Here is an 18,335-nt window from a genome sequence, read left to right as displayed (position 1 = left end):
GCCACACACAGGAGAGACTTAGAAGATAAATAAGTGCCTAATTGCTTTGTCTCAATTTGCCTGTATTCAAAAAGCCTCAGAGACCAATTATTTGAATTTTCAAAAATCCCTCTTGCCCTCCTTTTAAAAACCAGAACCACGCAGGCAGATAATTACTCTTTGTTGTGTAGGGAACAAGCACTACACAAAGAAGCTGGAAAACATAAGCACAAACACCATGAGTATACAGAGACCCCGCAGGAGGTTTGTTTTAAGAAAGTAAATATTTAAAGTACACTCACATTAACTATTCTGTTCAAGTTCTGTTGTGACTGGGTTTCTAACAGCGTAATTATTTGGAGTAACTTGCAACTTAGCTAGAATTATCAAGTTTGTTTGGGTATCAGTAGGATGAGAGATCAATAGACTTCACCAGTTTTGCAGAGACAAGATTAAGCAGTCACCCTCCCTTTTACAGCAATAAACTTGACACGGGATAAATGAAGCTTATTTGACATAGTTCCCTGCTTGCCCCCACAGGCACCAGTTTGTGACTCACCACACAGTGAACTGCAGTCAATCTACAAATGTTCCATTTTTATTACAAAGTATGAAAGGCAGAAAATACTGTACCTAATACACAGGAGGCTGAAACTTAGAAAGAAGGTTAAAAAATCTGAATAAAACTACATAGGAAGCAGGAAATAGCATAAAAGGATGCAACATTCCACTTTCAAGCAATTTCAGAAAACTGCCTTAAAATTTACAGTTTCAACAATATGGTTTCATGACTCAGGTGTTAAAATCCATTGTAACAAAACCGTTTGTGTTTTCTCCATAAAAATAAAGGAATATAGGGACACTGCAGTTATCCATGTCCACAACATATGTCTGCTGAACAGCAGGGTACTAGGATTCCTCTAGGACAGGACAGTAGCGAAGTTGCAAATCTCAATACAGAAGGTAGAGAAAAGAAGGACAGGAGTTAAACTACTATTGCTTTAACATATTTCAGTGAGAACAAGAAGTCAGGAATTTCATATGGATGTTCGTACAATCATGCTACAAAGATTACACCTTCAGGAAATTACCACAACGGGACTGTGAATGGGGAGAGCAGAAGGGAAAACACACATAAAAGTAAACATCTACGTGACTATTGGTAACAAAAATGCTTCGGCGCAACAGATTTAAATTACATTTTACACTGCTAGCAACCCAAGTTAAAAAAAAAAAAAAAAGATTCCTTTTAAATAGTAGATTTCATATTTACCAGGTTGTCAAAAAAAAGCAACACATCGCTCCTCAGCTGTACTAGGACTCTCTCACTCACTGGTTCTTGCATTTCTGCCTTTGTTCAGATTCGACTGAATGATCCTCATCTCTCACAGAGGAGACTCGGGTCGCACGCCTTGCAAACAGGAAAGCAAACTCCAAGGGATCAGAGCTGCAACACAGCCTTACAGCTACTCATGACCACGGTATTTTTTTCAGGAAACAGCTTATTTCTTCATTTTCTTAGATTTTCTGAAAAGAAATAAACTTGGTGGAAGCCAGACAGGTAATTTTTAATACATTTTTACGATTATGGATATTCTAGCTCGATGCTGAGTATCAGAGGCTGCGCAAAAGGCCACTGAGATACTTGGCAAAGTCATCTGAAATCAGGCAGCAGCAAGCGCGTCTCCCAAGTGCCTTTGCCTCTGGAGTCTGCCGTGAATCACAAGATGAGCATTCAGTGCCTGGTATTTAGTTGCATTTTATATTACTGTTTGTTAGTGCTGGTGAAAGGTGCTGATTGGAAGTGCTGGAGATCTCTTCCTAAAAAAAGGGAGTCAGGGCATGCTAAACCCCTCTTGATATTCTTGAGAATGAGATATTTCTGACTCTTTTGGGTAAGCAGGGGGAAATACAGCTGCATCTCTAAGTAAGCATGAGAAAGTGCTCTTTAAGTGCCACACACAATTAACTCCTGGGATTCTCTGCAAAGATCAAGAGAAACAGGGACACAGTTGACAGTACGTTGCGCATTCCAGGACTGATTTTGGACACCTCCTTTTAACATCCGCTGCGCAATAAATATAGGCCTGCTCTGGAATATCCGTCTGGCAGTAGAAAGCAGGAAATATGTATCAGAGAACCTGTGTTAAGTGACAGTATAACACAGTGTGGATACGAGGGGGTAGGACAATTTTGCTAACCAGCAGTGGGAAAACTGAACTCTTCAGTACTTAGATCGAACTGTAACTGTGCAACCCGCTGAGTCCAGAGCTTACCCCTGCTGCTGTTCATCCTTTTCAAGATGTCCCCTGAAAAAGGTAAAATACCACTAAGATAAGGAACTGACAAGTTCAGGCATTTAGGTGGTATGAATTTACAGACAGCAGTTGCATTTTTTTCTATCACAAAAATAAATTACGCAAAGAATCCAGCTACATCTTTACACAACCAACCTGCCACTACTGCCGCAGCGTTCAGACAGCGGAAAGGAGGATTCCTAAACATCGTCAAGCTTGTAAGCGAAGCAAAATGGACTCTCTGGGTGAAAAGCAGCACTACATTACTGGGGCTGGCCTTGCAAGATTGTGTCAGTCTCGGAACACAGAGCTTCAGGTTAACATTAACAGTATTGTGAAGTGCTCACGTTTTTTCCGTGTTCATTAGAAACAGATGAGGGTGCACTAGATACTGACAACCATAGCCAATTTAGGATTTCAGTGACTGTTGTATTTAGCATTTTATACAAAACACAGGCAAATGCCTACCATAAAAGGGCTGAGGAAAAAATGACTCTCCCCCTAATCTTACCAAAAATATACTTGTTAAAGTGCCATCTCCAAGAGAAGAAAACAGACACACTCTGTTTTCTTCATTTACATTTAAAAAAAGCACAACAGCATCTGGGAATTCCGATATACCAGACTCTTCCCCTCACCTAGTCTCTGCCAGGTAGTGATCTACAGTTGAGACTGATGCAGCTTTCTTATTGCAACATCAGGCAAAAATAGATCTTTTTACTATTATCCAGAACATTCAGGAAAGTAATTACAGCTAAGTTTTGAAGGGATCATTAACTTTGACTTATGAGAGGCAATGCCTCCTCCGTTAAGTACATTTCAAGGTTCCACAAGGAACAACCTGTATTATCATTCTCCTTTCATACAATTCTTTAAAACCACCGCGTTTTCTTTCTAAATAGATTGTCAAAGCACTCAAATCCTTGCCTTTCAAATCCCTGCTCACAGAAGTACAAGTCCCATAGATGTAACCTACCACAGCCCATTTCATTTGGACAATTTACAGAGTTGGCATACTACACACTAATTCGATATCCAACTTGTTTTCTGTAGGATTTCCCCTCACTAACGGCTTTTACATGATAAAAACCCCCCGGTTGAGAGCCAATGCACTAGCAACAGGCTGTCTACATAATAGCAGGAATCTACGGAAAGCTTGGTTTAAACAGAACATAACAACCAGATAGCCTAGTATCCGGAATTAATCAACTGGAGAAGGGATACAGAACTACTTAAGACACAAAAATATTTCTGTCTCAGAATCAGTCTTGCCTGTACCAACAATAGCATGCTATTTTCTGCTCTGCTAACCTCCCTGATGCTCAGACTTTTTCCTTACTATTACTATTTTACACTCAAGGGATATAGGGCATTTGAAAGCAGTTGCTCTGCATCCTCTGCTCATGCGGCAAGCACAAATTAATTGAAATAAAACATCAAGGTATTTATTCTCAAACTTTGGGGAAAAAAATAATGCTTATGGGGACTTTACACCCAATATCATTTAATGTTGAGAGAGTGAAATATGATAAACTACATCATCTGATTCACAGGCTACAGTGATAAGTCCCAGGGTTTTATTTTATCTTGCAAATACACTTGAACCAGCAAGCAGACAGTTAGCTCCCTGCCACCGTGTCAGCAGGTGCTGGCAAAAGGGCACCAAAGCGTCTCACTTTCTCCTCTATATGGAAGTGCCATTTGCACTACAGAACATCTCACCCATGAGGATTTTCATGTCTTTTCAGCCATTAACCTTCCCAGTGACTTCTTCAAAAAGAAGCTATTTTAAGTAGCATTTCCCTGTTCCAAAACAGCCTCTAGTGATTTCAAATGTAATTTCATATGAAGAATGACAACGGATTATGCCCAAAGCAATAGCTTATAGATCTAGAAGGTAACCCAACTGGCTAAACAAACAAGATCTAGGCTTTATTTAGAATACATGGAGCCTACAAGATTCCTTCACTTGCCTTTGACAAGTTTTGAATGAACACCCAGTTCCACAAGTGAACTTCAAGCAGTTTTATGGATGGAAGGACTGACACTGGATCCTCTTCAAGTTCATAACAGGATTGTTTTCTGACAGTAGCAAAAGCTACCTGGCTGTTCAGACTGTTAGCCCCTTTAAACATGCTCTCTTCTCATCACCTTAGTGTTCACAGATTGTATTCCTCTAGGAATAAACTGCGTTTACCATTTAGTATAGCCTATGGAATCTTTTAGTGAGTTCACTTTAAACTAAATTATCTTATGTCTTTTTTAAAGCACAATTCTACAGCTGCAAAAGATGCATTTTTAAGCTGAGCACCAGATGTACTCATCTTTTACTCATGCCATCTATACAAGAATGAGACTTTGAAGCATAAAGAGGACTACAGAAAGTACTAATATTACAGGTAGTTCCCTCTTAGTAACACAGCATATTATGCCTAATTAATTGTAATTAAACAGCACATAAGTCTGTGTAAGTATTTTTATATGAGTATCTAAAGCTGTGAATGCCATTATGTGCTTCTGCTAAGAAAATCTTGATTTTCACTTCATTCTGCACCAGTATTTTCTAGTTTGAGATGACATGCTATTGTAAAAAGTGATAACCTAATTGTTTGGCTAACACTGTTCTGACATCTAGATCAAACCTGTCTGTGGAACACACTTCCCTCAGCACTGCTGCTAATAAGAAAATCTGACCTTCAAGTCACATCAAGCTTTCTGTCAAAAACCCCACACCTGAACACAGAATGTCACTGACAAAACATGAGCTTGAACTACGTTAGAGTCTCTTGGTTCGTCGATACTGAAATGGGTGATGGAATAAAGCTGTCCCTAAAGAATTCCTATCAAATTCACAAGGCAGTGCTTTTCTGAGCTCCATGTTGAGAAGCAGCCTGTAGAAGACTATTTCTGCATGTCCAGAATGACAAAACTTTTCAAAGTCTGTTCTGTATTTGACAGAGCTTTCAGTGTCAGCTTCACTATTTCACTGCAGTTGCTTTTCCCAACTCACCTTTCCTGCACGAACTGACAAGATTCAAGTTTGCCAGTGTCCTACTATTTATAATGCTGCCTCCAGTTGCAGGTGAATACTCATTAGGTGCAAAGACAACTTTGATAGTTTCTGACATTTACATCAAAACTCGGCTGGTCTACCCTCACAGACCAGCTATGGTTGTCATGTCTTCATTGGGAGACGACTGTGGAGCACTCATCCGAGTAGCTCTGTTATATTAAGACTTCAACTAAGATTTTTATCTTGCCTAAGCCACTCGGCTTTGATTGAAAGGTATTACTGTAGAGCAATCTACTATTCAGAACAGAAACAGAAGCCCTCGGGCATATCCCCAAAAGACAGGAGGATGACAAGTGCCAAACCTTAGCCTCTACAGCACGGTTCCTTTCCTTTTAAACCCATTGTTGTGCATTACATTAGGGAATCATTTATTTCAGAGAGACAGCTTTCATTTGGATAGCAGACCAGCTTTTCCAACTCATCCCCCTCATTCAGCAAGACCTGACAGTACAAAGCAATACACTTTGGAAAAAAAGATTGCTTTGCACTCCTTTCCAGAACTCCCAGGAACACAGGCCAAACGCAAAGAAGCTCCAAGGTACATGCTAACCACAAAATCCTGCTCATATTATTTGCCAACCAAGCAAGCTACAAAGTGTGAAACCATTTTATTTTGGTTTAGATAGTAAGTCTTCGAGGGGAAATCATTTGATTGGAAGTGTCAATCCCAAGTCCATTACAAATCACATTTTTTCAGGAGTCATTTACCTCCCGGCAGCTTAAGTCATGCACGTATCTTCTTTCTGAAACCTACTGCCATTCTGTTAGCTCACACAACTGCAGGATACACGCAGATTTAGTTATAATTTAAAAATAAGGCCTACCATAGTAACTGCTGCCTCTAGCATCAGAAAAGTGTAAAGAAATTGTGCAACAAGTACTTGGACTTTACAGCACCAGAAAATTCTGCCCAGGTAACCAAGTGTAGAGAGCCAAGGCAACTGTTAATTCTGGCAAGCCTTTACCGCCAGGGAGCCTGCAGTGTTACTGTGATTTGTATCAACGAACAGATCCCGTGTTGGGCATATGGAAGTGGATTACATATCAAAAGTAAGAATTACGGAGAAAAACCTTACTCAATAGAAAGTTAGCCCAAGATATAAAAAACATACAAATGTTTAAACAGTTTAGAGGCAGCAACAACAGGAATGATAAAGATTCCTGCCAAGGTGGCCGTTAACATCAATGTCTTTTTCCCCACCTTGTTTTCTGCACTTGCATCTATAAACTAGCTGATGTGCTGCCTCAGCTGGCTGACGCACACATGGACATACGCAGCAACTTAAAAGCCTGCAAGCTTATTAATACAGTCAAACAAATATACAGAACTTTAACTGATTTAAAAAAAAAAAAAAAGAAACCAGAACCCAGAAGGTCCAAGAGGCTCAGCACATCTCTGCATTTTAGTCTTGGAGAGACAGGAGACACCTGCCATTGATTCTTCTAACAGTTTCTTGTAACAGTAGATGCAAAGCAACAACAGATACTGGCCACTTGACTCGTGTTGTTCTTACTTTAGAGGGGAGGGGAAATTATACAGCCCTGCCTCAATGTGGCATGAAGCAGTAATGTTACACTCTCAAAATCTCCAGGCAGTTGTTGTAGCAGATAGCTATCCAGTCTGGCTGAGTAGATGCCCACTGTACATTGTTGATTTCTCCCTCTGCTGTATAGGCCAAGATAGGGTCCTCAATGGCACGAGGCATTTGCTGGATATCCCAGATGAGAGCCTGATGGTCATCCGCTGCAAGTGGATGAGAAAAATCAGAAGTAGAATCAGTGTATAACAAGTTCTCCACACACTGCTGCTAACAGGCATATAGTCCCAGAAGCTAGGTAGGATACGGCCGCTGCACTCCTGATGAGTATTCAAGGCAGAGATACAATGATACAACTACAGCTTAACAAAATAAACTTGGATCATTACATATTATCAAGGACAGAGTTGAAAACCAAATGATCAGTGAAACTCTCAATTGAAAACATTTAAGAACTAAATCGCAAAAAACTAAGGTGCATTAAAGTAATACAGCTTAGCCAAAGCAAATGCACAGTTTGGGCACAGAGCTCACTACTTCCACACAATAAGCTCCAGTAGGTGTCTATTTCCGTAAAACATTTTGGAAAGTCACTAATAAAGGGCTTCTAAAGTGCAGGTAATCTTCAGCAAAAGGCAGGCAGAGAACTGCATAAACTTTTGGAGAGAAAGGATTTTGCAAATGCAGTGAAAGACTCCCAGAGATTCACCAACACAGCTGGATAGGGATGGATCACACTTACCTGCTGTACAGATGTGGCAGGAAGAATGAGGTGCCCAAGCAATTCCATTTACACATGCTCTGTGGTTGTTTAACCTGGCAACAGGAGTGCAGGGAACTCTGACATCTAGAATGACAACCTTCAGAAACAAAAAACAATTAATGAATAACTTGCATTTAAATGTTTTTTTTTTCTTCAAAAAACCAAAATATTTTAAGCCAAGGCTAGAAAAACACAGCCCTTTCCTAAAGGATATGTTTCGCAAGCAAATACTGTTCTCAAAAAATAGCTTCTAGCTGGTCAGTGTGTCTCAAAAGGAGTCAGACCTTACAGGAAGGGTCTGTCAGTTATGCAACAAGGACAAATTACTTACACTTCCCTGAAACAGCACAGGTGACAAACTAAGATATGCTGCCTTGTGCGCTGTATCGAGAAAGAGCAAGACTAAAACATTTGCAGTTAGGGTTTTATGTGAAAACTATTGCCCAACTGGCTTATAGACCTCTCAAAAAACAGACTAAATACATACAAGCCATAGAGATTTACTTTTTTTTTTTGCCAAAGTTACTTTAACTCCTACTCAAGTTAGTGCACTAAGAATTGGTTCTTAATCATACTCCAGGCACGGACACTGCCCCCTTAAATAAATGAGCACTAATGAACACCAAGCCACCTCCCAAAAACCACAACCACTAGCAATTACAGGACATAAGCCACTGCCTTACCTCCATGCCATCCATGGCCATTGTAGCAAGATAGTTGGGATCCTGCTTATTCCAGCAGAGACGCAGCAATGGATGGTGCTGTGGGTCCTCATAAATTATGGTGCTGTGTTCCAGATGACGGAGATCGAACATCCTCACCGAGCCATCCGCGCCAACTGAAGCGAACATATCTCTCCCACCACCTGCACGGCTAAACGCGATGTCATACACCTACTCCGTAACAGGACAGAGAAAACCAAAACCTTAGCTTTAGTGAGTACACTGCCTCCTAATTCACAGTAAAATGGATTTTACATATGGACAGCAGATCTAGTTGCAAAATATTCTCTCAGATACTTGATGTTCCTAGCAATTTTTTAGTTACTACACTTGCCAAAAGGATGGGAAAAACTTGAAGGGGTTATGTCCTTATAGGATAATTCACTGAAACTAAGTTTCCCAGACACTTTTTTTTACATTAATTCCTGGCAAGTAATATTATGTTAAAATGAAAGAAACTTGCAAATTGTTTAGTGCCTTTGATATGCAATTGATTTCAATTCCAGTTTGATGTTTTATCTCGTTTTTCTAAAATATTCTGGAGCATAATCTAGTAAAACAGGCAAATTATCCAGTTCAGATTCTATGAGTAAAAAGAGCAGTTTCAATAGCCAATACTATAGGTTTAGTTTGGTACTCAAGACCAGGTATCTTGATCTTAAACAAATTATTGGTTCTGATCATTAGATTTTTCAAGAAAAAGGAGGAAAACAGAAGAGTTCTGTTCCTTTTCTACTGCTTAAAAACCATGCAATGTAAAGAACAACAACAAAAGCCGTCACCTCTTTGTCATGTGCAATAAGCTGGGTCTTCACATGGCCAGAGACCAGATTTACTCTTCCCAGAACCTGTCCTGTCTCCAGACCCCAAATAGTGCAGGTTGTGTCAATACTAGAGGTACCTGAACCATAAACACTTCTGTTAGCAAAATTAATATCACAAATTATTTAATCACTTACTGGATTAATGCAATAGCCTCTGATATCTACAGATCACAATAGCTACAAGAATAGCATACAATTCAAATTAAGAATGTCAAACAAGCAACAGTGTACCATGCATTTAAACGACCCAAACCTTTTAGCTGCAGAAATAGTCTTCCACACAGGAATAAAATGTACACAGCTTATGTCCGCTTCAATCTATTCAGAAGCCTGATGCAACTCTGAGATGAACTTTCCCATCCTGTTAAGTCTCATGAGCATGTCAAAACCAAAATTCACTCATAGTGTTGCGATAGCATACTGTTATTAATTGATTGTTTCTGTGGACTGAAGGTGGGGCTAGCAGTAAAGCTCTTAAGAGATGAGAGATGCAACACACAAAAAATAAATCATGTAGTAAATAATTACTAAGACATATTATCACTGTTAATCTCTGGACAAATCCCTCTGACATAAATGGCTGTGCTCTTCTGGGAAACAAACCTCTGCTGGATCAGTCATCTTGGATTCACAATTTGTCCCACAGGCTATAATTAAACCCCAAGCATTCAGCCCCCTCCTCCAACTGAATTAAGGGCTTCTGGCTTTACTCCTGCTGCTGAAATGGCTTCCCAAAAGAAAAAGCTTGGTACATCGTTTTCTATCCATTCCAGAATACACTGAAATAATCAGGTACATCATTACACAGCACTACAACAGCTCACCAGCCCTGAGGACTGAGAGTCCCCATCTGCAAATAAGGAACATCCCTAAGCTAAGTGACCCATTCTGTACTGGACAGGGCACCTTTCAATGCAAAAACGTCTCCATGAGTTGCTCAATGTTTTTAATTTTTGTTTTTAACCTAAGACTGGCAGTTTCTACGGTGTAGAAGTTTGTCCACTGGTTAGTTATCACAATAACCAGTGGATGTGCAATGACACAGCAGTCAGTCACAGCCCAGACTTCAGACTAAGTTCAAAAGCATGTCTTTTCCATGCCAAAAATGTAGCATTTTGTCACTCTCACCTAGAAGGTAAGGATCCACTTCATTCCAGTCAAATGATGTTAGTGGAGCACAGAAATCAGAGTTCTTGTTATTGTTCAGCAAACACTCCAGTCGGGTCTCTGTTTCACCCACCTTTAGAAAAGGGAAGCATCCGACTTAAATAGCAACATCACATGACATGTTCCACTTGCCCTTCCAAAACATAAGGTGTTAATCCTGGATTGCTTTCCTCTCAGCTTTACATCCTAAAGCTCTAGAAAACACAGTCACCCTCTCCAATAAGGCACTTAAAACAGCAACTGCCATGATAATTCTGCTTCTCCTACAGTCTTCATGTTTAGTCACATTATTGCAGTTCAGAAAACAAGTTATCAGGTGCTCTAACTTGATTTTATGTCTTAACCTCCATGCTGTAGCAAGGGCAAGACACCCTGAAAGGAAAATAACTCACTTAAAAAAACTAGTCTTGAGTGAAAATGAGATCAATACGCAACACAATTCTTATCATGGTTCATCTTTTTCCAGGGAGGATGTACTCACTCTCCACACTCGCAGGTAGTCACCACTGGTTGCCAGCAGGTCTGGATATACTCCCTTGGTGTCTGGGATCCACATAAGCTTTGTGGTAGGGTACGGGTGGTCAAAGGTGTTCCTGCAAATGAATTCTGAGCTCTCTTCATCCAAACCAACAAGCTGCACCTGTGAGAAGCCATATTTAAAAGAAAGCATGTTATCAAAACACTGATTTAGAATTACAGCATTAAGACTGAGCGTATTTCAGAAGGACACCTTCTGTAACCTCAAGGACAATATAAAAGGACCATCACGTCAATGGAACGAGAAACCACTAAAGCTTTGCTTACATGCCCCAGCTAGGAAGCAAAACGCAGTATATGTAATAACCGCAGTGCTTTACTTTGAAGACATGATCTCAAATGAATGAAAATCCAATCCTAAAGGATTAAAGACCACCCTTCTATTTTCCACATCGCAAAGCCTAGTTTAAATCACAAACTTACACTGCACAAACGTTATCCCAAGTCATCTTTAACTGAACTGATGCTGACAATGTCTTCTTCAGAGAGCAGGACAAGCTGTGGCTTGCATGACAACCACCCTCAATTAAGGCCCATGCCACTGAGCTCCTGGCCATAACCCCGCAGGTTGTGACAGATCATGTCAGCTAGCTATCAAGCTGTTTTCAGCATGCATTAACTGAAACATTCTATCACAACTGCACCAAATTAAGATACAGATTAATCACATCACAAAGTCAGACAATAAAACAGAATTCAAACTTAAGAAAGGAATCGGGAAGCTAAAATACTTAAATAATTATTCAAATGGTTTGTGTGAAAAGACCAAGAAAGCGGGTAGGTTGAAAGATTCTAGGTAACTGGACTCCAAATTAGGGTTTTTTTTTTGCACAGTAATGTGACACAGCAGGAAGGGCGATGCAAGACAGAGCAGACAAGAAATTATCTCCACATAGCTTGGTCATGACAGCACCTGAAGTAATGCTTGAAGTCCCAGACATTATGTTACTAGAAAAATATTGGCAGGTCAGAAAGTGTTCAGAGAACAACGTGGTGCTGGGAGGATATGTTTCACCTAGCAGTGACTACAAGACCTAAACAGGATGAAAGCCTCGCTGCGTTCAATGCTGTTTAAACACAAACATTAAGGGGATAACTCACTACAATTAGTTTGTAAGCTGCTCACAGCAGGAACTTCCTAGTACTTTCCACACAGCAGCTTCCTCCTGGAAACAGTGGCTTAATGGACTTTTTGAAAGATGTTTATCTGGAAAATCCTAAATATTCTGGGATGAGCAATTTGGTTAAGAAACCACAGATTTAAACGAGACTGGAAATCTACCATTTTTTTTCCACGTAACAAAAGAACAACAAAAGTTTCAGTGGATCTTAAACTATAACATTAGCAGCTATGAGTCCATTTAGAGATGCTCTTAACAAATGCAAACCTTGCCTCCTGCCAAAATGAGAAGATCCATCCTTTTTATCCCATAACGAACCCTAAAAGGCATACCCAAGTATGTTTCTAAAAACTGTGTATTTGTCTGCCTTGCACTTTATTACAGCTGCTCGTTATTACACGTCATACTCCTGAATGAATCAGTCCAGAACCTCCCAGTCTTCTGACGCGACTGACAACCAGCTTTCTAGCTCCTTTAGGGCTCAGAAATACTAAGCGGATTTTACAAAGGAAGCAAATTGTCCTTGGTGATAGAAAATCTTGTGGCAAGGTCAGGATCAGAAGACAAATGACCTTTAATCATTTCTCCTCCTTTGCTTATGCTGTTTTCAGCTCAGTATGAGCGTATTAAGCCTCCACAAAGCAATCAACATACTCATAACCAGAAACACATCTCAAGCAGCAGAGGACCCACTCTCACTGGTGTGAATTTATAGCCATGTTTAATCCCTCTTCAGATCTGAAGAGAAAGCAATGACTGTGCAGCAACCCAGGATCTTTGTGATCTTTGCCACTTTCAGGTACAGGCCAGATTAGAGAACAGAAATGGCATTAGCAACACTAGAGCTCCTGGCAACTGCTGAAGATCGGGTGTCTGATGCTGACTGTCAGACCTGGCAGCAGCCTGCAAGAACTCTGAGCAGGAGGCACTCACCTGCCCAGAAACAGGAGCAGAAGCAGAAAATACTGCCTGAGAAGCTCTACTCTTTCCTAGCTCAGCATGTTCAAAGGTATGACTCTTCTTCTCTGGACTTGATCACACACAGTGATGACAGAATCCCTCGATTCATCCTCTTGTGCAGGTCGAACACAAAGAGATGGAGCAATGGAATTATTTTCAGGATGTTGATTATATTAGAGCCCTGTCTTTCTCTCTCTCCTGCATGGGAGGCAAGATTTGCTGCTGCCAGCTACGGCACGAAGGAGCGCCTTAAGTCCAGCCCCGGTAAGACTGAGGTGATGCTAACAGGAAAGCACCTGTCAGTCTGGATACAATTTGAACCATTTTACATCTACCTGTAATTCATTCCAGTGGAAAAATGAGGACCGGTGTGTTTGATCTCTATTAGTTTTGCAGTTATGCTATGACAGTAGCTAGGAATGCTAAATATTTGTTTCTCCAATACATCCAGATATGATGAAATTGGATGTGGTTTTTCCTATCATAATCCAAGCCTTTATTAACTTAAAGCTTAATTGCAGTAGTGCATCTGAGTAAAGAAGTGCCCTTAATTAGCATTCCTTAACTTCTAAAAACACTACATGATTCAAAAGAAGCAGATACAGAATTAAACAATGCAGAACTGGTAACAGCTTGCTTCTTTTTCTTGCATGATTTGAGGAACAGTGAAATAAGTTCATAGCACTCTTAAAAAAAACCTGTATTACTTTAATCTAATTAGTACCTACTAAGAACGACATTTCACAATTATTTTAGGGTCAAGTGCAATCAGAAAGATATCACTGCACCAATTAATCTTCAATATAAATTTTTCTTTGTAACTAAACCTTACAGAAAAAGTGAGCCTCTGGTAAAACAACCACCATGAACGCCCTCTGATCCGAGGCACTGTTCAGGAAAAGATGGCAACCTGGGAAGCACATGGTCATACCCTGGTGACAAGAAAGCAGTGTACAGCATCACCTTCCACTGTTTTTTAAACTGGACTCCAGTTTCGGCTTGCAGAGAAATTCCAAAATCAGCCTTTCCTGATATTTTTCACAGATCACTCCTGATCCGTAAAGCCATAGGCAGGAGCCTGCAGAACAGTGTGAATGGTGAGATTTATGAACATCTCTGTTCCCTCTCGTTATGCCACTGATCCACGGGAGGCTGACAGCAGTTTGCTAACCAAAGAAGTTCATGAAAAAACACTACCTCAAATAATTTTAGCTCTTCCAGCTGGAGCAAGTCATTTCTCTTCCTGTACCAGTGATATGATCAGCAAAGGTGTACAAGCTGAAAAAAAACTCCTTTGGGGTTCGAACAGTTCTTGGCAACTGGCTTTCTGGTACGCTATACAGCTTGTTCGTGGGTGGGCTGACAGAGGTTAGAAGAGTCTGGGAACTGGGGACAGCAGTAAGTTAGGGTTTGGAAGTCAATACATTTGAGCTCTCCACAAAACAGAGGTGTAAACAGCCATTTATATATGTAACCCGTAAGTACTTCAAGCTCTGGTAATTACTGCTGAAACAGAAAAAGCAGAGACAGAAAAGACAAGAATCTTTCCTTTCTCTCACTGTACTTCCCTCACAGTGAGCACTTCTGCGGCAACAAACACTTGGTGCGTGAAGTCTTTTTAAAAACACCTTTTTAAAAGAAACCCTAAACTAGAAAAGTAATAAGGAAAATATATATTCACCTATTTGGTTAGATTTTAAGCAAATTAGAATGGCTATTCCAGACTAATTTTTTTTAGTATATTAAGGGTAACACAGCAAGCCAGTTATCTGGAACAAACATCAGAAACAGAAGTGTTGTCTGGAGCTTGTTACAAACCTCTAAAGATTATGAGTGCAAAGAGAAAGTTGAAATGAAAATGAGCTTTCATTATCCTTTTAATTAGTGCCAATATACCTATAAGTGTATTTTGATGTCAGAAGCTGGTAATATAAAACATCTCAACTGTGAAGGGCAAATTATGCAGGAGCACAAAGCTTTCACACACGCCCTGTAAAAATGTTCAATTTCTGCTTACCCCTGAAGTCGGGCTATAAAACCAACTGCTCCAGACCCTGTGCAGCACAATATTACGGACTACTGAAACAGGGTAACTTCAGTTTGCTCCTTCAGTTATATCACTTACACGGACGGAAGCTGGAGCTGAAAGTTTACAGCTACTGTGCACTGAGCACAACTGCACAGTATCTGTCCAAGAGTTCCCAATCCAGAGCATGAAGCCGTTCCCTGAACGCTTCAGTATCCTCTAAAAGGTTCAGCAAAGCTGTGAGAGTCACAGCAAGACACCGTGCAGATGGAACACTACTCCCAAGCTTGTTCTGGTCCCCAAAGCAAATGAGACAACATCAATGCTCTAAACAATAACAACACTTGGGATTACCCAAGACAACTCTCTCAACTGTCTTCCTACAGTGGAAGGCCGTGCTGAAAGCACTACAAAAAGCACCAAACAAGAAAACCACAAAAAAAACCCCACCACTCTTTAAAAACCAAAGACACAGCAAAACCTGTCAGCAACTGAAGGTTATGTTTCACTGCATTTATTGTACAAGTTTAGTTTTTAACCATACATCATTTTTATTTCTACAGCAGCAGTATCCAGACTGACTTCTCATTCTCATACAATTATTTTCCAGCTCTTTACACCACATAGATCTCACAGCACCTGGTGCTTACATGGACTGAAGTCAAAAGAACAGTTATTCCTGAAGCACAGGGGTCAAGAGAAGCCCTGGGGAATATTTACAGACAGCAGTAATTCATGTAGTCCTACCCAATTTCTGTCTGCAACAACTGTGAGCATCAAAGGTAGGAAAGAGAGGAGCTGACTCAACTGCTTCAGATCTTGAAGCCTGAAGTGAAAAGCAGACCTGACCGCACTGTAATCAAGAGCAACCCCTGGCAATGGTTCCAACTTAAGGAGGTAAAGGCAACATAAATGTATATGCCCTTATTAACCAATTCTATCACTTCTAAACAAAAAACTGCTTGCAAGTTTGTTATTTCAGCTTCTCAGAGTACATACTACAAAAAAAAAAAAATTCAATTTGGTCTTTAAACAAATGAAGTCTCCAAGCTCAGGGCCCTGCCTTTCCCCAGCAGCGCTCCCAGAACCACAACAGCGCTCATCAGCATAAGGACACAACTCACACACAGCCAACTCATACTGGCTCAGCGACAAAGCACTCGGAAACATCACGTCTCGGGCGGCTGCAAGTGCAGCAATTTAACCACTGGAAGGGATGCCACCCTTCCTCACCATCACCTCCTCTCAGGACATCCTTGCACAAAGCCCAATCCCCAACACCAACTTTCTGATGTTATTTTCCACAAGCCACATCAAACAGCTTGACAAAGCTACAAAGCACACGTGCTATAAAACACACAAAGCTGTATTTGCAAAACCTTTAGTCGCACACAGATTTCAGGAGGCTCTATAGCTACGTCCATTTCCTCATCTCTCTTCTGCTTACATTAACTCACTATACCAGACCAGCACACTAAAGTCTGCTCAGAAATGACTGCACAAGTGCTTGGCGGCGTGAACAGGTTGTCTCTACCAGTGTGAGGTTCTCCACTTATACCTGGCAGGGAAACATTGAAGATATAATCTCAGAGAAATTACACCCTTGTTGTCAGAGAAAAGTAAAAGCAGTGAGGAATCAGTGGAAGTGGTTTATATACTTACAAAAAAAGGTATCACACAGAAGTCCTCCACAGAAAAAAAAAAAAAGTATAATGAGAACAGCAAAACATTTCCAACACTGTCTCAGACACCTTCTAGATGCACAAACTTTAGTCCTGGCCTTAAACTTTCCTTCATACTGAAAAAAAAAGCCAGGTATGCTCAAGCTAGGGGACCCTCCTGGCTGAGAGGCAGTCAGCAGCAGCACCCACAGTTCTTCCTGCTCAGTTTCCTAACAGCTGAGGACGTGCAGGGAGGAAAACAGCCTGAAGCTAGGCTGGCACCCTGCACTTCAGGGAGCACAGAGTCACAGAATGGTTTGGGTTGGGAAGGACCGTACAGACCATCCAGTTCCAGCCCTCCTGCCCTGGGCGGTGACACCTTCCACCAGACCAGGTCGCTCAGAGCCCCGTCCAACCCGGCCCTGGACACTGCCAGGGATGGAGCATCCACCGCCTCTCTGGGCAGCCTGGGCCAGCGCCTCACCGCCCTCACAGCAAAGAGCCCCAGAAAACACCCGAACGCTCCACACCGCTCCCAGTGCCGAGGGCAAGGCAGGAAGGCTCCCTCCAGCCACGCCAACCGCGGGGACCCTGCCCGGGACTGGGGAGCCTCTGGAACCTCCGGGATGAAGAGGGCCGGCCCCCTCCTCCTCCCCCCCCCTCCGCCCCGCACCTTGTTGTTATACTCCTCCACGAAGCTCCCCAGCGCCAGACGGAACCGCTTGTCCGGCCGGACGCTCCAGTTCATGGCGTACACGGTCCAGGGCGCCTCATATTTGTAGATCTCCTTCCGCTTCCCGTGCAGCGACATGGCTCGGCCGAGGGGGCCCCGGGTAGCGGCGGGACCGAGGCGGGCAGCGGGCTTGGCCGAGGGGGGGCCCGGGCTGGGCTCGGAAGGGAGCGATGGGCCCGACGGGCAGCGGGACGGCGAAGTGGGGCCGGGGAGAGGAGGAGCGCGGCCGGCCGGGGCGCAGCGAGGCCGGAGAGGTGGCGGGGAGCGGGGGAGGCCGCAGGACGGCGCCGCGCCCCCAGGCCCGGCTCCAGACCCCGGCGGCGGCAGCAGCAGCGCGGAGGCCGCTTGGGATTCGGCCCCTCACACAACGGGAACGGAAGCCACGCAGAGAGCCCCGCCCACTGCGTGAGGGTTGGCTATGTTACCTGTCACTTAGAGCCTCGGATAACTATTGGCTAATTCAACTGTCCGTTTGGCCCTTTTCGGTCTTCTATTGGTCATTTTGCCCTTCATTCAAAGCGGACTCTCACCCTCTGTCTGGGATAACCTACGGTTGAGTTTGACCCCGCCCCGGAGGGAGGCCACTCTAGTTCTCGACGTCTTACTGGCTACCAGGGGTCGCAGTGACTCGAGGCGGGATCTTGAGTCCCTATTGATAAACGATTGGCTGAAAGCGATGCCAGTCACGCCAGCCCCGAGGCGGGCGGGGGACACTTCAGGCGCACAGAGGTGCCACGGGTTCGAGTCCCGTCTCGGCTGAGTGGCGGATGAGGACAGGCTTGTCTCTCATTAACTGAAGCTTAATTATGAGAGTTTATTTTTGATAGCACGCAGCAGCGTTGGCCTGTGCCCGGGGCCTTACTCGGGGAAGCAGCGCAAGCAGGCATAGGCTTCCCAGGGAGCTGCTTCCTGGAGCAGGGCAGCTCGGCTCCCT

General features: G+C 42.5%; 1 protein-coding gene across 1 annotated transcript; it reads right to left on the bottom strand.

Moving 5' to 3' along the window:
- Positions 1 to 555: 555 nt before the first annotated feature.
- Positions 556 to 17,740, bottom strand: DCAF7 (DDB1 and CUL4 associated factor 7). Its single transcript, XM_086766710.1, has 7 exons — positions 17,342 to 17,740; positions 10,845 to 11,003; positions 10,325 to 10,436; positions 9,155 to 9,273; positions 8,334 to 8,543; positions 7,630 to 7,747; positions 556 to 7,093 (listed from the first exon to the last, which is right to left on the bottom strand). Exons 1-7 carry the CDS (start codon positions 17,477 to 17,479, stop codon positions 6,921 to 6,923), a joined length of 1,029 nt encoding a protein of 342 aa, XP_086622836.1. The 5' UTR covers positions 17,480 to 17,740; the 3' UTR covers positions 556 to 6,920.
- Between the last annotated feature and the right edge of the window lie 595 nt (positions 17,741 to 18,335).

The sequence above is a fragment of the Chlamydotis macqueenii genome, chromosome 25 (assembly GCF_036417535.1).
Source record: "Chlamydotis macqueenii isolate bChlMac1 chromosome 25, bChlMac1.mat, whole genome shotgun sequence".
Taxonomy (NCBI): Eukaryota; Metazoa; Chordata; class Aves; order Otidiformes; family Otididae; genus Chlamydotis; species Chlamydotis macqueenii.
This window is presented reverse-complemented; position numbering and strand designations above follow the sequence as displayed.